This window comes from Mirounga angustirostris, unplaced genomic scaffold, assembly GCF_029215605.1.
Source record: "Mirounga angustirostris isolate CCGP_5_RB_7025 unplaced genomic scaffold, mMirAng1.0.hap1 SCAF_3, whole genome shotgun sequence".
NCBI classification, from domain to species: Eukaryota; Metazoa; Chordata; class Mammalia; order Carnivora; family Phocidae; genus Mirounga; species Mirounga angustirostris.
In genome coordinates, this window is record NW_026991711.1 from 174833743 (window position 1) to 174858494 (window position 24752).

Below are 24752 nucleotides of genomic sequence, written 5' to 3' on the forward strand. Positions count from 1 at the left end.
TTTTCCAAATTCTTAAACAGAGATCTACCTCTTTGTTTTTAAGTGAGCCATGTTTGAAAACTGAATAGCAACATATGTGTACACTGATGATAAAGAAATATTGTATTTAACACCAATATGTAATAATTGACTTGATGGTGTGAGGAAAGGGGTACTGATGCTCAGAAATGGGGTAAACTGACTCTCATAATGTCAGTTTAGTAATTTTCCCTGAAGAGCAGGGACTTCAGAATCAGAATCACAAATAGCCTAACAAAGCCTTGAAAAAAGTTAGCAAAGTGCTGTCTTAGTTTTCCCGTCTATAAAATGGGATACGAATAACACATGTCCATAAGATTATCGTGAGGATTAAAAAAGAAAATTTACATGAAATGGTCAGCACAACAACCGATGAAGACGATGATGACGAGGCCAAATCTCCTAGTCCGGAAAGGTCAGGTCGGAGTTGGGACAACGGGTGGGGCTTAAATTGCGAGGTAATCAATACCTAGAACTGATGCTCCAGTTGATATTTTTTATTAAGAGTTACGACATCAGTGTCTGGGATATCCCTGGAGACAGGTGAGACCACGAGACTGCAGCTTTGGAAACCTCAACGTTCCAGGCTTTCGAGACGTGGTGTTTGGCCAAACCTTTGTGGGAACAAAGACTACAATTCCCAGGCTGCATCACTCCAGCCCCGCCCCGCCCCGCCCCGCTCACGTTGTTGCGTATCGCCTAATTCTCGCCAGGCTCCCGGCCGGAACTACAGATCCCGGAAGACCTTGCAGCACCGGTCCTGTCTCCCGGCTCATCACTCCCACTTTGTCAAGCGTAACTGCGACCGCGTTGCCCTTTGGGAAGCGTAGTTCTGCGGTGACTGGGCCCCTCCCCCTCCAGGCCCAGGCGCGGCAGTAAGGCGGGCGAGCTGGCGGAGGTGGAATACCGGTTTCTAATCGCCCACCCGGAAGGGTAACTTGGCGGGGAGGACTCTGGAGACGCTCCTGGGGTCGGGGTGGCCGCGAACGTGGCTCGAGCTCCACGCCTTTGGTGAGAAGGCGGACGAGACCAAATGCCAGCTTGAGAGAGGTAGTGGGCCAAGGGGACGGGGAATCCAAGTGGAGATAATAGGGGTGGGAGTGGGGCGTGGCGTGTAGTGCCTGGCCGGCCGGAGGCGCCCGCGCAGCATCCGCTGGAGGAGGGGTCCCGGCAAAGAGGCAGCGGGGAGTCTGGGTCGTGGGATGTCTTTAGGGTTTGGGGCTGATCAGTGAGACTTCTTCATCCCCTGGCCTCGCCTCCCCTGGCTCGTGGAGGCGGCGGACCCGGCCGTGGGCCTGGAGAGTTTGGGGGCGTAGGGGAGCCCTGGGTGGAAAGTTAGGAGTGTGTTACCCAGGGAGCCTGAGGGCTTCAGCTCTGCCCCGGGAACAAAGCCTTTCCCAAATCCTTCCGTACTGGTGGTTGGAGGAGGTGAGAGGTCTCTGGGGGTACCATGGAAACCCGTATGTTTTGGAGCTCTGCCCAAAGGGAGTCTTCAGCAACAAGGAAAGCTTTGAACCCTTTCAGTCTCAGCAGTGCTCCTGGAGTCATCCCCATGTCATCGTTGTGAACATTACGTGGCAGTGGGTTGGATGGAGGCTTAGTCTGAACCAAGCCAGAGAAATTGGGGTCCAGCTCCTTGATTCTAGAATATTGTAAAAGATTGTATTGTTCATAGAGAAATGTCCTGAATTGTAAATTAATTGAAAAAAATCAGGATACAAAACAATGTATATAATGAACCTTTTTTGTAATAAATACACGTATCTCCTAAATATGTGGCATGTATCTATGGATATGAATAGAAAAAAAAAAACAAAAAAAACTAAACTACTCTAAACCACCAGCAGTGCTTATTGATGGGTGGTGAGATTACAGATTAATTTTACTCTTTTCTGTACATCTTTTTGTAGCATCTGAGTTTGTACAATGAGCATGCATTACCTTTTTTTTTTTTTTTTTGCTTATTTTTCCAAAAAGTCACGGTTGCTCCACGGTGGTGCATTTTGGAAGGCAGGCACTAAGGTTCACTGCTTTGTGGCTTGCATCTGGCCACCTGCAGCTTGGTTTGCCAGGAATGATAACAGGATTGAATTAAAGGGGTGAATTTAACGTGCAGTCTATGTGAAGCTAATGTTTCTTCCCTTCTTCCAGTTTAGCAGGAGTCTGTTAACAAGTGTCACACCATGGTATGTGGCTGTTTTGGTCTATGTCAGCTTAATCCATTATTCTGGTTTGAAATGTCGTCTTATTATTTGATAGATTGGGATGCACTGCATAACTTCCTTGGGATCTGCTAACTCACATTGGCTGGGGATGAGAGGGAGAATAATACTGCAGCTAACATACCTTTTTAGTTTTGGATTCCATCTCACCTTGCTCTTTGCTTTTTTGTCAGGGTCTTTATTTCAGTATATGCTACTACTATCCCTGTGTGTGTGTTTAATTATAAAAGAAACCTTTAACATATCCCATGATTGTGCAAATTGTGCATTTCCTGGAGGAAAGCTTGTTAAAATCAAGGTAGGAGTATGAAAAATAAATATATTTAATGTTTATTTCAATATTGTTTTTTCTTCCTCAGCTTCTGCCAAGTTTCTGATTAAAGATTGACATCCCTGCATAAGCATTTCCCTGTTAAAATGTCCTTGCCTCTTACAGAGGAGCAGAGGAAAAAAATTGAAGAGAACCGGCAAAAGGCTCTGGCCCGTAGAGCTGAGAAATTATTAGCAGAACACCATCAGAGCGCAGGCTCTAGCTCCTCCATTATTGCCACCAACTCTTCCCAGTCCAAGCAGGGCCCTTCCCCAAACCTCCCCAGGGATCCTTCTAAGCCAGTGAACCATGGTGTTGTTTTCATGCAGCAGAATCTCAATAGTTCATCTAATGGTGACCAAAGACCTCCTAATTCCCACAGTTTTCATCTAAGCGCTCCAGAGCAGGCAAAGGGGATCTGGAAGAGGCGAGAAGATGTGCCCACAGCCTGCCCAGGCCACAGCCCATTAGGTCAAATGACTCTCACTGGCATCTCTCCTCCCTTGGCACAAAGTCCTCCAGAGGTCCCCAACCAACAGCTGTTGGGTGGTATGTTAGGTCAACATCATCCTCAGGCTTCACACGAGATCAGATCCACACTCTTCGCTAACAGAACTCATGAGCCTTTGGCCAAAGCCAAGAGTCTCCAGAAGTCACCAGCTTCTTTCTTTGGACAGCCACCCAGGGATCCTGGAGTAGAGGCCAAGGCAGTGAGGCCCTCCACCTCGGGGCAGGACATTTCTGACACAAACTGTGGCTCAGGGATCGTGGCACCTGGGACAGAAGGAAGATGCCCACAGAAATTGGGGGTCTCACTCCAAAAAGCAGGAAGCTCCCAGAAGGGAACGTGCATAAGGAGTGGGGATCGTTTCCAGGTGAAGATCGGCTACAATGCAGAGCTCATTGCGGTTTTTAAGCGTCTACCCAGCAGAAGTTACGGTAATGAGGCTTCGGTCTTGTGCTTCACATGTTTTTTTTTTTTTTCCTATTTTTAAAGTCTCTTTTAATCTAACAGTTTCTCATAAATATGAAGAGAGTGCATTGGCACATTCTGTCTGTCCAGTTGTTGAAATTTTCTGTTTTAGCTCATGTTTCCTTTTGTAATAGACAAATGTTCCTTCCAACAGCTGCCAAACTTGGGGGCTGCCACGTGGCCATATGGAGAATGGATGAATATTTACTGAGAGGCCAGTTCCCCTGCAGGGTGCTTTGTTTGTGTTGTAGCACTAAAGTGTAACAACAGCTTTTTGAGATAAGTAATGTTATTTCCATTTTAAAGGCAATAGGACTGGCTCAGTAAGGTGAAGTAAGATGCTCTTGTTTCCTCTGGAAGGGCAGAGCCAGGATGTGCTAGCTCAGCATCAGCCCAGAGGGCCTGCTCCTCATTCTGTTTGCCTGACTATACTTGGATTCTAGTCCCATGTCTGTCCTCAGCCCTCTTAGGCGAAGCCATAACATTCCAAGGCCTGATGAGTTCTGCTATATGGAGTAAAAGCACTGTCCTCATTTGTATTTGCTGTTTGTCCCCCCCAGGGATTTTGTACATCCATAGGGGCTCTCATTCGACTGTTTTTCAAACCGAGCACTCATTCATTCATTAAACAAGCTTTTACTGAATGTCTCAGTACGACTCAGAACGACAGTCATCAGTCTCGTTATGGGCAAACCAAGTACTTCTGTTTCATTTCAGATCCTGCCACCAAGACGTGGAACTTCAGCATGACCGACTACGGTGCCCTAAGTAAGTAGGCATGTCATTGCCCTGCATGCAGGGAAGTCCTGGTATTGAGAAGCTCCTAGAGCAGCAGGTGGGGTCTAGCTTATAGTTTAGATGGCATTTAGGGCGCTACCCCAGTGTCCTTCTCCCTTCTCACTCATGGCCAGCCCATTGAGGCAACTCCTTGGATGAAGGTCACTATATTAACAAAAGCTAGCACTTACTGGATCCACTCTGCCGGGTTGTTCTAAGCCCCTTATACAGGCATACCTCGGAGATATTGCAAGTTTAGTTCCAGACCATGGCAACAAAGCAGATAGCACAATAAAGTGACTTGGATGACTTTTTTGGTTACCCAGTGCATATAAAAGTTATGTTTACACTATATTGGAGTCTGTTAAGTGCGCAATGGCATTATGCCTGAAAAAACAATGTACAAACCTTAATTTAGAAATACTTGATTGCTGAAACATTACAACCATCACCTGAGCTTTTGGCAAGTTGTAATCACCGATCACAGATCACCAAAACAAATGTAATAATAACGAAAGAGTTGGGAATATCACAAGAATTACTAAAATGTGACACAGAGACAGGAAGTGAGCAAGTGCTTTTAGGTAAATGGCACCACTAGACTTGGTCTGTGCGGGGTTGCCACAGACCTTCACCTTGTAAAAACAACTCCATGTCTGCGAAGTACAGTATAGCGAAGAGCAGTAAAATGAGGTTTGCCTGCATATGCGAACTCTTCCACTTCTCACAACAACCGTTTTTACAGATGGGAAAACTGAGGCCCAGGGAGGATAAGTAACTAAAACTGGGTTGCACAGCCAATGAGTTGTATGCCCGGGATTCAGACCCAGACAGCCTGACTTCAGAGCCCAAGTTCCCACGGGGCTGCTGGTTCCAGCCATGACAGGCAGCTGGGCTGCCCTGACAGGAACGGCTCTGCTGACAGCCGTGTCCTCACAGTGCTCCATGCGTTCAGTTCCCTTGAGGGTGCAGGGCGAAGATGTTGCCCCATCAGGCTCCAGTGGACCCCATTAACCCAGTGTGGTCCGTTGTCAGAGCCCTCGAGGGCACCCCTCTGCTTCTCAGATTTTGTTGACTCTTACACAAAGGTTTTCGTCACCTCTTGGTGCCCGGAGCCTCTACCTCTGCCAGCACGTCAGCCCTGGATGTTCTGGCCGCCCGTTTTTCCTCCTCTCTTCCCAGAGCCATTTCGATGCTCTCTTTCCCCACCCAGTTCAAAAAGGGGAAAGGCGAAGATGCATTACGAGGAGGTCACTTTGCAGGTGTGGGGCCTGGGGTAGAATTCTCTGGACTCACCAGCACGGATGGGACAGCCCGCTGCACAATCTCCCCTGTCTTTCCTTGGCATCCACCTCTTCAAATGTGTGGCATTGGGTGGTTCTTTGGTAGTGGCTGGTGACCTTTTGCGGGGGCTGGGGGGGGGGCGCTCACTTTTACTGTTATTTTAATCCCTGTGTTAGGGGTTTAGGGAGGGGGAGAGCCCGTACTCTGGGTTAAGGACTGCGGGTTTCAACACCTGGGTTTCTCATTTCTGCTCATTTTAAACCAGTGATTTCCACGACCGTGGTATTGTTTGTATTACCGTCTTCTTCCTCCCGTGCTCACAATGCATGGTGACTTGGATAACTTCTGCTTTTGCAGATTGGTTTTGGTTTTCTTTGTGGGATGGTTGCTTTTGGTAATGCCCCACATCTTTTTTAAAAACTGGTTATTGGGCACAAAATTCTCTATATAGCTTTTGGATGAATTTTACTGATTACGAATTACTTAGCTCATCTTTGTCTTTACCAGCATTTCATACACTTGACTTGCTGTTTACTGAGATGTCCCCTGAACACTTGTGCAATCATTGTGGAGTTGTGCATTTATCCTTGTTCTTTTTTCCCCTTGTTGCAGTACAATTGACACACAGTGTTACATTTGTTGCAGGTGTACAACATGGGGATTGGACAACACAATGTTAGGTTGTGCTCTTAATTTTCAGAGTTTTTATGATGTGCCTTCCTAGTAGGTTATCCTTTTTATCACTGTAACGTGTAAAGACTGTCAGTCTGTCATTTTGCTTTAGGCATACCTGTGGATTTTGCCTTTTTAACCTCCCACACATACATTGTAGAACATGTGGAAAGTATATCGTCGTGTAAAGATAACAGCTGTTCCCCTGTAATCTCCTTAGTTAACCACTATTAACATTTGATTTTGCTCCTTCCAGCCTTTTTTCTGTGCGTTAAAATATACACATTTGGGGCGCCTGGGTGGCTCAGTCGTTAGGCGTCTGCCTTTGGCTCAGGTCATGGTCTCAGGGTCCTGGGATCGAGCCCCACATCGGGCTCCCTGCTCCGCAGGAAGCCTGCTTCCCCCTCTCCCACTCCCCCTGCTTGTGTTCCCTCTCTCGCTGTGTCTCTCTCTGTCAAATAAATCAAATCTTAAAAAAAAAAATACACATTTTATCTACATAATAGGATTTTTATCTTGCTTTTTTTACTTAGTGTTCCAGCAGAAGTATTTTTATTGTAATGGTGAACGTTAGCCACTAATTCTGAGCAATGACAATACAGGATTCCTTGTTGGACACTTCAAGCCCTAAGAAAAGGATTTCATGCTGTCGAACTTAATACTGGTTTTTGTATTTTTGTCTTTTCCAAAACTTCTCCCTAAAAAAAAATGAAATGGCTGTATAACGTTCCACGGTATAAATGTGTCATAAATTTTTTTTGTTTTTGTTTTACTTGTCTGCTCCCAGTTCGCCCAGGATTAAAGCTGTAGGAATACCTTCCTCCATAACTCTGTATTTTCGGTTGTTGGTTTGGGCAGATTCCTGGAAGTGGAATCATGATCACTGTTTAGGACTCTTGTTCTAGATTGCCAAATTATTCTTCAAAAGGTTTATTCCCAGCGAGCAATGCAAGACACCTGGTTGGTTTTTTTTTTTTAATCTTGCAAATTTGATGAGTAAAAATGGCTTTTTATTTCTCTGATTATTTGTGAAGTTGAACATTTTTCCAGAAGTTTGTTACATTCTCTCCCCCCCCCCCCCCCCGCCAAGTTCATGACATCTCTGTCTTCTTACATTTTGTGGTCTTAGTATTTTCTCAAGTGCCAGCTCTACTCTGATTTCTTGCAAAAATCTTTATTTGGTAGTTTTGCCTTTCAATTCCGTTTGGGTTTTTTGGGTTTTTTTTTTGACAGTTTAGTTTTATGTAGTCAAATCTGCTAATCTCTACAGTGCATCCGTAACACATAAAATCAGGCTCAAAACTGCATTTGTGGGCTGACAGTTCTGTCTCTTTCCCTGGCTCTCCAAGTAGGAGCAGCTGGGGCCTGGGGATCGGGTTAGGGGGCAATTCCTGGGCCGTTGGCTTCAGTGGCTGAAACAGCAGCAGCAATTATCCATTAAGTTCTCACATCTTGGTGAGACCCCTCCTTCCCCTGTTCGTTTCTGAGTTGCAGGTTTTGTAACTTGAACACTTAAGCAGCAGAAGTTATATTCAGTGAAGACTGGACTTCCCCATGCCCCAGTGAAAGCGCACTTGCAAGCCGTCCTGATCTAACCATGCTTCTTCCCTCCCCGTGTGGAAGTCAGCCACCTTATCACATCTCTCCTTTTCTTCCGCAGTGAAAGCAGCCCAGAGCCTCCCCACGGTCACCCTGCAGCCCTTGGAAGGGGCGGAGGACAGCAGGGGGTCACCCTCCACCGCTGGCGTGGCCCAGACCTGCCTGCCTTCAGCTCCCTCCCTGGCCTTTGTCAAAGGGCAATGTGTGCTCATCTCCCGGGTCCGCTTCGAGGCAGACATCGGCTACTCCGAAGACCTGATTGCACTGTTCAAGCAGATGGAGTCCAGAAATTACGGCAAGTAATTGGCTCTTGCCTGATTCCTGGGATGCAGAGTGGTCTGTGATCTCCGAGCAGGTTATTTTCTTCTCTGTTTGAATGTTCAGAAATGATTTGTGTTCTTAGGAGAGCTTGAAACACAGACATATGCCATAAAAGTAAATGCCCTTGGGTAGACTGAGTCCATGGTTGTCATACTGGAGCATGCATCCAAACTGCCTGGAGGGCTTGTTAAAGCAGATTGCCAAGCCCCACTCCCAGAGTGATCCCTGATGCCTGGTGCCCACCCAGAGATGCTGATTTAATTCGTTGGAGGTGGCCAGAATTGGAAACCACTGGCCCAAGCAGAGCAGTTCTGCTTTATTTTTTGTGAGGCTCTTCAGAAGGTGCCCTATCAGAATCAGGCGCAGAAGTTGTATTAGAATTTGGAACTGCTGGGTTTCATTCTCAGCCTGGGCCATGTCGCTTTACAAAACCACGTGGCTTTTATGGATCGCTATTCTTCCATCCTTGAAATGGTTTTAGTCTTTTCCTTAGGTAAGTAGGAAGCAGACCTGTAACACCTCATGTTTCTGAGACCTCATGCTCAGGCGATGTCATGGAGGTAGCCTCTCCAGAAATATTTGCTCCGTGAGCTTTCCTCAGGGTTTGGGGCTCCTTCAGGAGGAGGATGATGCCGGCTATAACATTTGTATTCCTTGGATAGAGTTTTAACTCACAAGGGCAGCCTGCTGGTAGGACTTAAGGGAGACTGGCCGGGCCTGGCCTGAGTCGTGAGATGGGCCAGATGCACGAGAGCCAGTGTTCTTGGCCTCCTCTGCTCCCTTGGATTTTCAGCTTCACTGTGGGGTCACCCTTACAGGCCAGTGCACATGGCCTGTGTGCATTCCGCCAAGTGGGAGAATACCTCACCCCTGACGTGACCTGTCAGGTTATACCTGGGCTACCTTGCTTTTTAAACCCTGGACACCTACTCACTGTGTTTATGCCGCTCATTCCCTCAACACCTGGCTTTCTCCGTGATGATGCAGAGAAGACTTAATGTCTGCTGTCCAGAAGGCATTTATCTAGCGGAAGCTGTCGTGATTTTCTCAGAAGTAGATTGATAGGGAAACTCTAAGAACTTAGCTGGTGTTGGGTACTGCGATGCTCGCCCTTCTTGGTCGGTATTGCATGTGGTGTGGGCTGCACTGTACTAATCAGCAGATGGTGTCTGATATAATTGCCAGCTTTGTTTTGAGCGCTCATTGTTTGCCAGACACATGTTCATAAGCATTTTATTTTTTATTTATTTATTTGGGGGAGGAGGAGGTGAGGGAGAGAGAGAATCTTAACTGACTGAGCTACCCAGGTGCCCCATTGTACATTTTGGGGCAGGGGCTGCAGTGTCCTGATTTTTCAGGTGTGGGCACTGAGGCACAAAGAAGTTACATAATTTGCCCAAGGATACACAGGAGGTGGCAGAACCGGGATTTGAATGTAGGCTATTTGACCACTCTGACTACATGCAGCTTGTTTCCCGTGTGTGAAAGAGAGCTAATAATAGTGCCCGGCTCTTAGGGTCGTGAGGAACAGAGGAATGGCGCATGTGAGTCTCTTGGCACCATGCCTGGCTTCAAGTAAGCACTGATTAAATGTAAGCTGCCATTATTCCTGCTGTCTTGGAAATGGAGGGCATTTCTGACCTTCCGGGCCATCCCTGGTCACGGATGCCCATAGGTCCCCATAGGACCCTTCGTCACCCCCTTAACAGCATGGTATCGTTGCTGTCTCTGGTTGTCTTTTCTCCCTGAATTCTCTGACAGCCTCGAGGGCAGGTACCCTCCGTTTCTGTATCCCCAGTGCCAGGTCCAGGCCCAGCCACAGTGTCCTAGCTTACTGGAGATTTCTGGAACCAGGGAATGAATGAGTAATGTAGTCACCCAGCAGGAGGGTGCAGGGTGTCACGCTTGCTTGTTTGTTTCTTGTCATTGCAGATGTCAAGACCAGGAAGTGGAACTTTCTCTTGGAAGAACACAATAAACTAAGTGAGATGCCTACCTTGCTTGTTTTATATCATGCTAGTGTTAAGCTTTCATTATTATCTGTCTTAAATTTAACATATTTTAGAGGAAGACGACTTCCCCACGGCCCCCGACTCCCCGCATGTGGTAATTTTACATACTCGTGCACAGGACAAGTGAGGGCGAAGATGTTCCCAGGCAGCTGAGATGGTGGCTTTCCAGCCGCCCAGCAGACGCAGGGCCCCCTCTTCCATCAGAGTATGGCGGTGCTCGTCAAATTCCTAAGGCCCGTGAGGGAAGTGTTAGATGGGGACTTTGGGCATCGGACGTGAACTAGGTCTGCTTAGCGTAGATGGGAGCCACTGTAGATTCCCTCTAAGAACAGGCTCTCGGTTTACTTCTAGAACCAGATGATCAGTGAGAGTCAGAGGGTCTGAGTGGTTACGGGCTTCGTAATAGGCCTGGATGCACACTCACTTAATAAGCATTTTGGAGACTGACCAAGGGAAGGGATGTGTATGGGTGTAAGAATAGGAAGGAGAAGCCTGTTCGGGCTCACCATTCGTCTCTGTGCTCTGCATGGGCGGGGCACTAAATTCTAGTGTGCCTGAGAACGGGGGACGTGGGCATGGCTCAGCCTGTCCTGGTACGCCCATCTGTCACCCATCTACCCAGCTGTCACCCGCCTGCAGTGGGTCTGCAGCTGGTACAACTTCAGTTCCTCCTGCTTGGCCCCCTGAGGATGTATTGGGCCTCGCAGCCAGTCTGGTCCCAGTCAGGCCAGGAGAGACAAGCTCCATCCGAGGAGCTCCGAGTCGTTGCCCATCTTGCCCAGCAGGCCAGGGCTGTCAGCAAGACGGAAGAGCTGGGTTTCTTCCTTCAGTCTTCTCCTCGTATGACTTAGGAGGTGACATCGGGCAGGGGTGATCCAACATTCTGGGTCCCCCCGTCCTTTCAGTGAAAGAAGGGGTTTTCAATCCATATCTGCCCTACTCCCTGAAATTCAGTGTAAGGGAAGTGCCTTTGATTCCTTGCAGAGAGACTTGCTGCAAACTCAAGGTTAAGTTCGAATGTGATGAGATCCTTATTTAGTATCAGCAAACGCCTGATGAGCTGAGACCCCGTGGCCGCTGCTGTTTGGAACTTGTGATTCACAGCGAACTATTTGGCCAGAGCTGAATTACTGATGAGCAATGGGAGCGTTTCCTTCTTGCCCCCTTGTTTTTCAACTACAGAAAGATACATAAAAATGTTAGCCATAAAGACTGACTTTTGTGGACCAACATGTGAAGCAGGGTCTGGACAGAGCAGAGGAATGTAACAAAAAACCGTGACTTGCGACTCACGTGACATTATATAATGGGTCCAAATCTTGTGTAGGCCATACACTTTGAAATGTCTGAGGAAAATGACGGATTCTTCACCCAGAAAAATGCACAATAATGGCCACATGTAAAATTTTGCATTTGATATTAAGAACTCCATGGATCTGGAGTTAAGAATTTTAGAGTTAGGAATCAGATTGCTGTTTTAAGTGCTGGCTTGTCAATACAGCGTCTTATGGAAGGGAAGACAGATTCTCCCCACTTCGTAGATAGTGAAAAGCTTGAACCCAGAGAAAGGAACCCGTTGTTTTCCCTTCCCGGAGCATTACAGGGTCACAATAAAGTCCGTGATGGAGATCAGGCCACACAGGTGATCTTGCCTTTGTAACGTGACCCATTTGGAAGCATAGAAACCAGACTCGTGATGAACAAGAAGCTGAGGAGATGATTCCATTGTTCACCAACTGTAAGCCCGGGGACCCCACACCTCTCCCCACATCCCAGGTCTTGTTCCTCGTGTGCGAAGCTAGCTTACTGACCCTGAACTAGTGAACGTGTGCATACGAAACTCATTAAGAAATGACAATAAGACCTTCTGAGTATATGAATGCTCACTGATGACGTGGTGACGATTATTTTCTCCAGATAAGGGGGATCTGAGAGCTTCCCTCTCCCTCTTTTCTCAGTGACTTGAGGCCTTTTGCCCACAGTGAAATTGGCATAAGGCCTTTTGTTTTCCCCAGGCTGTCACAGTCCAGAAGGGTTCTGCATCCCCCTCACTGATCTTGTCTTGTCAGCTGCTATTTGAAAACATTAACATCTCTCTGCTGTGTAGCTCACTAGCATTCTGCCAAAGAGCTATTTTACAGAAACGATTTCTAGATGACTCATGAAGCCAGACAGCACACTCCTGTCATCTTCCAGCCCCTGGAAAGGACATCTGCGAACTGGGGGGCTTTCTCAGAAACATAGCCCCTTGGCTGAACTAGCAGCACAGGATTATGGAGGTAGTAGTTCAGTGGGGGACAGAGTGGAGGTTGCTTTTTCCTCTTGAACGGCTGGAAGAACATAATGCTTACAAAGCACCACATTTCACACCAGCCAGATCATCAGGCCTTTTCTTAGCTTCCATCAGGTATTCGAGTGCTGGCGATGACCAGGATTAAAATGAAAATGGTTTCTGAAAGCGCATGGGGTGCTCAGTCTCCTGAAGTGTGCAGAAATCAGCATGTTCAGATTTAATTTGGAGGCATAAAATGTATTTCTCCATCAATATGGGAAGTCTCTTTTATATTAAAGCCGCCAACCTTACCTAATTTCATACCATGGTGATTCTGTTCACACAAGGCGTTTCCAGAAATAACTGGTATATACATTTAGTGAAAAATGGAAATGGATTTAAATATATTGAGAACACAAAGCGACTTAAGGTAGCAGTAGATGGCTCAGTCCTCCATATTCAGATCAGTATTTGCAATGGTAGCCAATTGATGGTGTGGCAATGAACTTGGAATGCTTGTGAGGATATTAGGAAAACACATGACTGTATGGAATACAGAACCAACAACTTTAGAATTTCAAATAATATTGGGGAGAAATGAAATATACCCAGTTTTTTATTTGGGTCCTTCTACCAGGTTCCTGAAAACAGCCCCTTGGAGGGTTACAGTGACACCTGGGGTGTCCATGCAAGGTAAAGGATAAAGAGCAGTCGAAGATCTGCAAACAGTAGTTACTCTTCCAGTTAGGTTTTTCAAAGGACATCTACAACCCATAGGATAGCGGGCTGTGATTAGTAGCTGGATGATAATTCTACCACCAGGGTTGTCTGGGCCTATCGTCTTTAATTTTTAACTTGTCTCTCTCCTACCCCCAGAATTATCTGTTTTATTTGTATCTCTGGTTTATTCTTTTTCTGTTTCTCTACTAAATAAAGGGGCTTTTTTTTTTCCTCCCTTCTTAATTTTAAAGTCAGGTGAGGCTAAATTCCTTCAAAAAGCAAAAATCATTGAAATTAATTTGCTTTCATTTCATGTAGATCCCAAGTAGTTTTTCCCACTTGAGATAATGGGTCTGACTGGAAGGGGAGATTTCCCCATCCATTATATAAGGGGATCTGGAACCTGGAAGGAAAGTAAAGACCCCTAAATACAAGCTTTAATTGGAAGAGTCAGAGCAGTGGTCACTCTTGGTAATAGTTTAGACTCTGAGCATAGCAGGAGTGGGTAAATTATTTTTGTAATGGGCTGGATAATAGAGACTTTAGGCTTTGTGGGCTGTGTGGTCTCCCGCCAGCTTCATTCTGCCATTGTGGCAAGCCCACAGCCGTGGGTAGTCCATAAGCAAGTCGTCATGGCTGTGTTCCGTCATACTTTCTTTACAAAAGCAGGCAGTAGGCCGGTTTAGCTTGCCAGCACCTGCTTTCGAGCCTAGGTGGGGTGCCGTCCGGTCGCTTCCAGACCAAGGGACTTCCCACCCACTTCACCGCGGACATCCCGCTCAAACTCCCCTCTCCCACGGGGAGATCAGTGTTCTCTTAGGGGAAGGCCACAAGGGCGCAGGGCCACTTGTATTTTTATCACTTGGTGGCCTTAGCACGGGCTCTGCCCTTTGTCATTGCTATTGTTGTTTGTAAATAGCCCTCCTGTCCTCCTGATCTTCCTTGGAAACACCTAACCGCTGCTCTGAATGGAGCACAGCGCTTCCTTGCCTGTCAGCAGCAGGTAATGTAGAGTTCTCGACTTCTCGAACATCAAAACCCAAAGAAAAAGAGAATGGAAGCATGACAAGATTTATTCATTCTGCATTTTGCTTTTTTTACGGGTCTTTCAGGACTGGTTTTTAAGAATATGAGTCCTTATTTGAATGCGAATACTAAGATAATTTTTTTTAAGTTACTTTAGGTTAAAAAAGAATCAGTCACAGAAACATCTGCAATTCTTCCCAGGGTCCGTGTAGTGTAGAAAATAAATTTGGCATTTGTGATTGCCCTCTTATTTGCAGAAACCAGGAGTAGAGAGGGAGCGTTAGCTCTCTAGGTTTATGTACTTGCTCAGGATACGATTGTCAGCCCTCGTTTTCTCTCCAGTTACGTTTTGAGAAGGTGGCACACAGCAGAATTCCAGTCACTGAGCTCTGTATTTCAAGCCCCTTTGCTGTCCTTAGCTCTCATGAGCATTTCCCTCCAAGTCATACACCTCTGTCCTCCTTTCTAGTCCAGAGCGTGGGCTGCCTTCCGCAAGTTCAGCTGGATCCTCTGCCCAAGACACTCACCCTGGCATTCGCGTCACAGCTAGAGAAGACGTCTCCCTGTCTCACAGAACCCATCCCCGAGGCAGACCTTTCTGGAGTGGACCCCAAGCTTGTGTCCAATCTGCTGCCCTTCCAGAGAGCCGGAGTCAAGTAGGTTCTTGGGTCTTCCTCTCGTCTGGGCTTCATGACTCATACAAACTGGGTTCAGATGCTCTCTTTTAAGAACACTCATCTTTCATGGACATCTAGGAGCATCTAGGCATTACAAGGCCAGGTGTGCTGTAGGCAAAGCCTGATTATAACCATTGATTTCAAATTCCATGAGTTAATCAGGACTGTGGATCCAGGTGTGCAGAAACCCAACTCAGACTGGTTCAAGAAAACAGATTTCTCAGTGTAGGTAGTAGAAAACCAAGGTCTCCAAAGATCTCATCAGAACTCTGTCCCACCCTCAGCTCGGCTTTCTCCTCAGTTTGCTTTGTTCTCAGCCAGGTGCTCCTCAGGTGTGGTGGCTAGAGCTCAGCAACCCAGCTTAAGCACCTCTTTCCTGGTGGGCCCAACACTGATGGGCGTGGAATCAGGCCTGGTGGGCCTGAAATCTGGTGCTGATGCCAGAACCAGTCGCTGTGGCCTGGGGGCTGGGGAATCTTATTGGTGAGACTGGATGACAGGCGCATCCGGAGCCAGCTGGTAGCTCCCCCGGTCCCTGAGTTATTTGGACTGAGAGTGGAAGGTGGTGGTTTTCCAAAAGAAAGTCAGGGTATTCTTACTATAGACCAAAAAGAAGATGAGCCCACATCATGACCTGTCCTGTTTTCCAGAGCTTCTTGGGAGAAGCCAAATGACAGGTTTGAACTTGCCTTCTAGTGAAAATACTAGAGGTCAAGGAGAGGAAAGAGATGGTAAGAGCTTCATCTGTCATTCGACGGTGTGGCTGGGGATATAGCCCTGGATAAGGGAAGAAAGTAAATCATCATGGACCTGGTGAATGAAGACAGTCTGCCCACAGGCAGCCTCCTCGTGAGGTTTTGGTAAAAGCTTGGCCACCTTCTTGGACAGGATTTTGTTCTTCGATTTGGGCATTCCCCAAATCCCCAAATTCCCTCCCTGCATTCCCATGGTCCCAGCTCTGCTCACACCCTTTCCCTCGTTTTCTCTCCCAGTTCCATCTCTCTCAGATAACACGCTTTGCACAACTTCATCTTGCTTGAGAGGTTACCCACCCCCACCCCCAGGCAGCCTCTGTCTTTGGTGCCCAAGCTCCCCTGGGCGCCATTAGAGATCCTGGGCCCGTGGATATGTGCTACCTTGCCAGTTAGGCTGTCCTATCGAATGGCTCTGTGTGGAGGCCCCCCAGGCCTGATGGGAGCCAGAACCAGAGCCCGGTCAGCAGCTTCCATCTTTTTCCCTGTGGTTCTGAAACCACTAATGGTACTTACAGCCTTTCTTCAAAACTGTGTAGTTAAATCCAGATTTTAACTTTTCATTCTCTGAAGAGGAGGATTTTGGTGTTGAGGCAAAAGGGCTGGCAGTTCCATGTTGGTTTTGTAAGACCCACAAGGAAAACACCCTTAAATTTATGGAGCAAAGTCTCTTAGGTATATATCAGGTTCCTCTAACATCTGAAAGTTTCCTTTTAATGGATGAGTGAGGTGAGACCCAGCATGACAGTCATCTGCCCAAAGTCACTCAGCTTCCAAGAGTGGGAATTGGAGCTGAAATCCATGTTTTGTGATGATGAGCGCAGCACTTGTGTTCTATCGACTGCCCTGTCGAAAATGGCATCCAGCTGTGTGCTTGTTTCTCTGTTAGGCATTTCCTTTGTTCTCATTTTTGGCCACTTTGTTCCTTAGTTGGGCTACTTCAAGGCAGGGGAAAAAGGAAAGACCACGAATTTCAAGGGTCTCTTCTGCTTTGAGAATGACCGGATGGACAAACCATAGGGACGTTGCAAATGGCCGAAGCAGAGGGTCCTCCATGGTCTGTTGCTTAGGTGCCCCCATCCGCCCTGGCTATCAGTTTTGTAAACTAAAAATGAGATGGAAAATGGATCTTTTTCACACTTGCCTCCCCCATCCATCTGTGTGGAGGGTTGATCCTGGAAATAGTCTAGAAGATTTAACCGGGGCAGATGTGCCGAGAAGAGGCTGAGCCTGTCGGAGAGGTGAGGTGGCACCGCGCCGGGCTCCCTTCCTTGCCACAGAAGGCACATGGTGGTCACGGCCCCGGGGGTGCAGAGGGGGTGCTGCCTCCCCTGGTGGGCCGCCGTGGCCGCTGGGGGGACAGAGCAGTGCTGTGACATGACGCATGTCGTCCGCCGAGCCCAGGCGAGCCGGCTCCTACCACCCGCAGACGCACTGCTCACTCTGCCGCCTTTGCTGAGTGCTGGCTTTCGAAGGACAGGCAGCTCAGAGAGGCCCCCCGCAGCCTGCAACTTCTGTCCGCCGTACCCCGTGCTGATCAGAGGGGGCTACACTCGCTGCCTTGGCTGTGTGAGAAGGGAAGAAAAAGAGCTCATCCACAGGCTTATTCTCAGGCTTCGGAGCAAATGATCAGTTTTTCAGGAATTGAGATGAAAGAGGGCCGGTGTTTGGAGCAGGAGACCAGACATCTGGCACTTGGAATCCTCTTCGCTTTTCACTGATTTATTTGTGAGGCAAGCAAGTCCTTCTTAGCGTTCATCTTGATCATTTTTCTCTTTTTTGTGGAATAGTGGTTAGAAGAGAAACACTTGGCCAGCACGTACGTGGTGCCAGGCACTGCAGTCAGTGCCCTAAACATTAGCTCTGTTAAACCCTGATGAGGGTCTCTGGGGCGGTTCCTTTTGTTCCCTTGTCACGGCTGAGGCACGGGGAGGTGAGATAACTTGCAGGGAAGGTACCCCGCTGCGAAGCGGTGGAACTGGGGTGGCCTGCAGGCCAGTCGGGCTGCCGGAGAGTGGAAGAGCGTGCCCTTCTTCACAAAATGTCAGCAGGAGTTGTAGCGCTGGAGGGCTGAGGGGTCCTGGCGGCTGCTGGTGGAGGAGACGCTGCTGAGGCTGGTGCTCCCCGGTAGACAGACAGACACCTTGGCGCTGTCCTCCCTTGGGCTGTGCTCTTCTGCAGTGTCCTCTGTCTTTGCCGCTCCTTCCCTTTGCCCCTGTGCATAAACGTCCTCTCTGACCTTGAGAAAGCCTGATATTGATGCCACCATCTCTTCCTTCTTCCCTTCCCTTCCCTTCTAGGCAGACGTCTCACGTGAACAAGACTGCCCCTTCTGGCCCCTGTTTAGGGGCTGTTTCCCAGTCTCCCCCCTCTCTCACTCCTCCAGGTCTTGCCTGCACTGGGCTGAGGGGGCTGCCTCTCTTGGAAGCTTCCTCCCTTGGCTTCCGTGACCCAGTTGTCTTCTAGAGCCTCTCTACCTTTTGACCACCATTCCACATTGTCTCTATTTTGACTCTTTAGTATTATTGCTGTCATGCCGTCCCCTATTGGTTCCTGTCTTCCCTCTCTGGGGGAGCAGGGCCCGTGCTGCGTACTGCGGTGGCCCACCCTGAGTGGCGCGTATTGCTTTACCTGGTGACATGATGGCGGGTTAACCCCTGACGGACCTGCCACGCCCCTGTCCTTCCCTCGTCTGCTTTCAGTTTTGCCATAGCGAAGAGAGGCCGCCTGCTGCTGGCTGACGACATGGGCCTGGGGAAGACCATCCAAGCCATCTGTATCGCGGCCTTTTACCGGAAGGAGTGGCCGCTCCTGGTGGTGGTCCCGTCATCTGTGCGCTTCACCTGGGAGCAGGTCAGTTCTCCTTGTGTTGTGATTTTTACCAGGAAGTGTCCTCAGTGTTGAAGCAATCAAATAACAATTTGGGGACAGGGCCTGGGGAGCTTTAGAAGATCCTGTGTCAGCTGAAGGAGGGAGGGAGAGGAGGTGGTGGCCTTCGGAGGCCAGGCTCATGGTTTTCTGAACTAGAATCAGGTTATACCTTTAGGGAAGAAAGCCGAGGGCTTATGGGCTCAGACTTGCCGCTCTCTGGCAGCAGACGCTTCCTGAGCACCTCCTGTGCCCCTGCTGCTCACCCCGCTCGCCTGTACCACATGGAAGTTTCACAATGGCTACCTCCTTTATTTCCCTGAATCCCGTAGCAGCTGTGTGTGAGTGGACGCAGTTGGTATTAAACCCATTTACAGATGACAAAACTGAATCTCAGCGAGGTGAAGCAGCAGGCTCACTGGTAGTTGGAGGCGTTCTTGGACCTCGAAGGGGCATTTCCTGAGTTGTAGGATCAGGGTTTGTGCACCCTGCAGAAGGTGGTGTGGGCAGGGTGTTCACTGTCAGCCGGGTGCCGTTACAGCTGAAGAACCTGATGTGGGCATTGCCTTAGCACTCGGCCATGAGCTTTGCCTGCCATAAATCCAGGGATCAGAGTGCTTCCGTGAAATGAATAAACACCCATAGAAGCAAACTTGCTGGAGAAAGGAGACCTAATTCATCGTCTGGAGCTTTTCCCAGCTCTCTGCTACTCATGGCAGCTGCTTCCTCACACGCTGGCTTCTTACTAAGCCCCCCGTGAGCCACTTGTGGGGAAGAGGCAGCTCTGCCTGTCGCTGGTCAGCCTGAGGCCCAGACATGCCCTTCCAACTGAACGTGCATCACAATACCTCATTTTTCCCCCCGTCCTTGTGACCTGAATTCCGCCACTGCCTCTAGAAATGAACACTTCAACATATTTATTTGGTGTGGTTAGGTTCCCACAGCACCCTCAAAAATTCTCCAAAAAAAAAAAGAATCAGGTGTTCACTTAGCTATGAGCAGGACCAAAACTGGAGGAAGAACCAGCCCATCGACATCACCATAGTGTCAGCCCAGGGACCCAGCCGCTGACCTGCAGGTACCTGGTGGCCTTCCGTTGGCTCCAGGCACTGGCTTGGGCTAGGGATGGCAAGATTTCTGGAGAGAGCAGGTGTAAGTATTTTTGTCATTATCAGTGTCTTTGGTATATACCAGGATCTGCTAAAAATTCCTTCTCCTAAAAAGAATCACATTCTTGCCCTGCAGAAACTTGCCATCTAGTTAGAGATTCGAGGCCTGAAACCCGCAGACACCGCAGTGCCTGCTAACAAGCGCTTGCTTACGAAGGCAGGCGGTGTCGTGTCGGTGGAAAGAGAAGGAGCGGATGGGTAGGAAGGAGGGCAGTGAAGGCGATTGCTGTTCATGGGCCCAAGGGCCCCAGCAAATACAGGGGGGTGTGGAGAGAAAGGCGCTGAGGCCGTTTTTCGGGGAGCATTAACATCCACTGAGTGCTGTTGATGGGTGGGCTGGGGTCTCAGCGGGCAGCTGCCGGCCAGATCCCCCAGGTGTCCTTCTCCGCTGTCATCCCCAGGCCTTCCTTCGGTGGCTGCCGTCTCTGAGCCCGGACCGCATCAATGTCGTGGTGACCAGCAGGGACCGCCTGACGGCTGGCTTGGTCAACATTGTCAGTTTTGACCTTCTGAGCAAGTTAGAAAAACAGCTAAAGACCCCCTTTAAAGTTGTCATCATTGTAAGTGCCTCGGCAGAGTCTCCAAGTACTTCATCTCTGGGGAAACTTTCTTCTTGAAAGGTCGGAGAACTTTCACGTCTCTGCTCTCCTGGAGCCTCCCTCTGTTTCTGGGAGAATAGAAATCACTGTCTTTAGTTTGTGAGAAACTGACATTTTACTCATCTCAAATTGCAGTTCTCAGCCCTGGCTACATATTAGAATCTCCTGGAGAGTGCTATGAAAAGTGTCATTTACTAGGCCTGAGCTGGGGGTTTGCAGCCCATCTCTCCGACGTGAGGTCATGGATGGAGGCTGGCTTGGGGGCCCTGGGCCCCTGGCCTGGACAGCAAGGGCGTGTGCCTTCATCTGATGGCCTCTCTTGTCCAAATGGCTCAGATCAAACAGTAAGGTTTTTTTCCAGCCAATATAAAGACACTCCCCCACCCCAAGAAAAAGTACAGCTGACCCTTGAACAAGATGGGTTTGAACTGCATGGGTCCACTCATAGGCAAATTTTTTTCAATAGATACAGCAAAGTACAGTAAATGTGTTTTCTCTTCTTTATGGTTTTCTTAATATTTTTTTTCTAGCTTACTTTATGGGAAGAATACAGTAAATAACCATATACCATACAAAATACGTGCTGATTGTGCATGTTATCAGTAAGCCTTCTGGATGAGTAGTTAAGTTTTGGGGGAGTCAAAAGTACATGCTGACTTTTGACTGCAGGAGGCAGGGGGGTTAGCACCCCCAACCCCTGCACTGTTCGAGGGCTAGCTGTACTTTTCACCAGTTTTTGGCTTGTTTTTTTCTTAAGTAGGCTTTACTCAAGTTCTGCTCCCAGATGGGACCGTGCATCTTTCAGTTAACTGGCTTTTCTTCTTTTCGTTCCTCAAGTCCTCCATAAGGAAAGTCTAGAGAGGCCCTGTGCCGGCCACCTGGCAGAACTCAGTGTATTCATGTGGCTTACAAATAAAGATTAGGAAAAGGCATGCAGCTCCCACCCCCCAGTGCAGGTAACCACTAACAGGCATTCAGGGCCACAGAGCACAGTGGATGATTTTCAGCGAAGTTTACCCTTGTTTCTCCTCTTGGCAAAGAAGGGGAAGCCAGTGCCTCCGGACTGATATGAAAGGTTCTTCTTTTTTCAAACGTGTGGATTTTAAAAGCCCGTGGTATTTTCCTTCTCTTAAAAATAGAATTCTCTGCTGACAGTGGCTTCCCAAATCCTGATGCTCAGAACGTGTAGTGCATATCTTATCTAGAAGGAGGGAAAGGAATGAGTTTTTAGGAGGCCCAGAAAAGTCACCAAGATTGCAGTAGAGCCTGTGGGTTTCTCAGCACGGGTCTAGCTGTCGGGGAGGCTCGTTCATCCGTGTGTTCAGCTAACATTGAGCACCGACGGGCATCACACCCTGCACAGACCCACACACTGAAGGTGTGGAGGGAGGAAAGTCGGCCCCATTGTCAGTAGGACAGACAGACACACACAGAGATCATTAGAATACATTTTAGTGCCCAAGTATCATGGGAGCTCAGAGAAGGGAAGAAGGCATAGTTCCTGGTCTCAGGGATCTATTATCATGATTTGGACATGAAAACCATACTATATTCCTAGCTTAAGCAACCTTAAATGTTTATATGTTTTTACAGCTGTAAGGGTAATGAGTCTCTGGGGAAGTCATTTCTGGTTTGGCACAAATTCAGGTGTCGCTTTGAAAAAATGTTAGCATACACGTGAAATGCAAACATTAAAAGAAGTATCCCAGGATGATGGTGATGGCTCTCTAGTAAGTAGGAAGAATAATGCCTTCATTTCTTGGGTGTTCTCCTGTGTCAGGTACTTTACACATAATTGCCTATCTTCCCCATGGCCCCTGAGGCAGACATTATGTCCATTTCACCACTGATGGAACTGACAGAGCGATTCGCCCACAGGCATGAAGCCAGAAAGATGGGACATCATTGATCAAAGTTGGACTGCATCATGTGTCTCTGTTTCTGGCTCAACACTTCAACCTGCCATATGATTTTTGTCAAGCCACTTACCGCCTGCTTCAGTTATTTAAGAGCCCTGTCTTCTGATTTCAGAGAAATGTTATAGAAAGGAATAAAGTGTCAGCTCTAAGATGATTCTTAGAAGAGAATTCAGATGTAAGCCATTTCTTGTGGTTAGTTATAATAGTGGAACATTTTAGCCCATTGGTTAAAAGGGTCCATTCCCTTCCCCATCCTCTGTACTTCCTGCTATTTCTCACTATAGACCCCTTCCTTCTTGGCTGTCGTATCGGCTCATCATCAGACAGGAGAACGAATGTTACACCCCAGGTTTCTAGGAACAGATGCTCTGACATTTGCGGGTTCATCTTGCACTCCTCTCTGTTGTGCTTTTGAGGACCACTTTGGTTCATCATAGCTGAAATGGAACAGGACGTTTCTTACAGATCACCTCTCGAGATAGAGCCGGGATCCCCTTGGTGTCCCCATCATAGGGTGGCCGATACCACTGAGTGCTGACCGAGTTCAGTGGCAGGACTGTTCTAAGGGCTTTATGTGTGTTAGTCCATTAAGACTTGCAGCAACTTGGTTAGTTCGGTAGTGGTGTCTTACCCATTTTGTCCATGGAGAAGCTGGCACCATAGAGAGGTACATATGTATCTGTATGTATGCTGTGTATGCTCAGGTCCATGGCATGTGATTTGTGTACCAAAATAGAAATTTCTTCTCCAAATAAGAATGTGTTACTCACTTGGCTTTAGAAAATATGACATGGGCGCCTGGCTGGCTCAGTCAGTAGAGCATGTGACTCTTACCCCAGGATTGTGAGTTCATGCCCCATGTTGGGTGTAGAGATTACTTAAAAGTAAAATCTTTGGGGAATCTGGGTGACGCAGTTGGGTAAAGCACCTGACTCTTGGTTTTGGCTCAGGTCTGCTCCAAGGGTCACAAGATTGAGCCCTGTATCAGGCTCCATGGCGTGGAGTCTGCTTGAGATTCTCTCTCCCTCTCCCTCTGTCCCCCCCCCACTTGCGCACTGTCTCTTTCCCAAATAAATAAATCTTAAAAAAAATAAAATCTTTAAAAAAGAAAAAAGAGAATATGCCATATTCTAGTTTGCTCATGCATAGAATGCAGAGCTATATAATTAGATTCCATGTTGTAAACCTGACAGTGCCTTGAGGACGGGAATTGGGTCTTCTTCCCCTCCTTGAGTTCCCACGGTACTTTGTCACACTTCGTCACTGACAGCACTTACAACGTTGTCTACCCAGTTGTGGTGTGGCTGACATCCTTCCTGTCTGGTGAGCCCCAGGGGGCAGGAGCCGGGCGCCATGCTGCGCACCAGGGCAGGGCACACGGTGGGCCCGCTCTGGCGTCATGCTGTGCAGACGTGAGGCATGTTGTACTAAGCAGCAAACCACCTCGCAGCAGGTTGCTCAGCGCCGCCTGGGAGGTGGGCCAGCCAGAGAATCATTAACCCCGCTTCACAGTTGGCAAACTGTCCCGGAGAGTTGAAGCGACTTGCCCAGAATAAGGTGGGGAAGCGGCACCAGAACCTGGGTCCTTACCTAGGCGCACAGCTGTCTCCTTGAACAAGAAACTAAGGGAGGCATCCCCAGTGTGACGCCGTGCCAGGGTCAAGCTTAACGTGGGCTCTGGCTCCATGCACTCAGGATTTGGCCCTGTTCACCTGTGTGACCCTTTCTTTTCAGGATGAATCTCACTTCCTCAAGAACATTAAGACTGCCCGCTGTCGTGCAGCTATGCCCCTCCTCAAGGTGAGTCCTGCTGTGTGTTGCTTAGGCTGGCAAGGGGGCCAAGGAGAACAAGGGCTTCCATCCAGGGCGAGGGGCTGCGGGCCATGGACGTGACTTAGCCTTGACTCCGGCCATCAGCGCCAGACTCGTTTTTCTTCCTAACTTCCTGCTAAGGAACTGGCAGTCGGTGCAGTCGTTTCTTTCTCTCAAAGATGAAGGCCTCTGGAAGGTCGCAGGCTTGATGGGGACCACACTGTAGGTCCTCCTCAGGCTCGCGGACAAGGCAGAGGGGGGCCGCCAGCAGCATGCCCTCTGAACAGCTCAGGAGAAACTGCCTGTCTTCTAAGTCACTGTGGGGACAGAGCTGTCGTGGTGTTGAGAACCAAGGGAAGAGGAGTCATGCAGACTCGGAACCAGGCCATCGGGTATCAGCAAGAAGCCCTGCAAAGCTGAGGTGTGCCTCATAAGCCGACGCCCTTTCCCGGGGCCCCCCTAGGCCTGTGTGGTTATCGAGAGGATCAGCCGTCCACGCCCTCACTGTGGTGGTCTAAACTGAGGCCTGAGTGCTTCGGTGGGTCAAGCCTGCAGGGCAGGTGTCGGTGTGGCTCTGGCATAGCTTCACATCTGTATCTAGAAGTGTGCTATTCTGGCATCCCACCCCAGACGGTGGGAAGGCCCCCAAACTTCCATCTTTTTGTGGTGAGCTTTTTCTTAATACTGGGGAGCACTAGTACAATTAGGAAAGTCGCTTTTTCTCTCAGACCCACATAGAAACCTCCCGCA

The 24752-nt window shown here is 48.5% G+C and overlaps 1 protein-coding gene across 17 annotated transcripts in view; it reads left to right on the forward strand.

Annotated features, from left to right (window-relative positions):
- Positions 1-790: 790 nt before the first annotated feature.
- SMARCAL1 (SWI/SNF related, matrix associated, actin dependent regulator of chromatin, subfamily a like 1) overlaps positions 791-24752 on the forward strand; it is a 59047-nt gene continuing 35085 nt past the window's right edge. For 2 of the 17 annotated variants that reach the window (XR_010410289.1, XR_010410290.1), the window contains exons 1-10: positions 791-1068; positions 2170-2204; positions 2600-3489; positions 4241-4291; positions 7917-8150; positions 10109-10159; positions 14676-14862; positions 18338-18488; positions 20074-20232; positions 23925-23990. Coding sequence is in view for 15 of the 17 variants with exons in the window: in XM_064587021.1 (XP_064443091.1) it covers positions 2658-3489; positions 4241-4291; positions 7917-8150; positions 10109-10159; positions 14676-14862; positions 18338-18488; positions 20074-20232; positions 23925-23990 (1731 nt within the window). In the remaining 2 variants the exon portion in view is untranslated. Of the gene's footprint in view, positions 1069-2169; positions 2205-2413; positions 2539-2599; positions 3490-4240; positions 4292-7916; positions 8151-10108; positions 10160-14675; positions 14863-18337; positions 18489-20073; positions 20233-23924; positions 23991-24752 lie in introns of all 17 variants that reach the window. The other 15 variants (XM_064587028.1, XM_064587021.1, XM_064587023.1 and 12 more) reach the window with 15 other exon arrangements.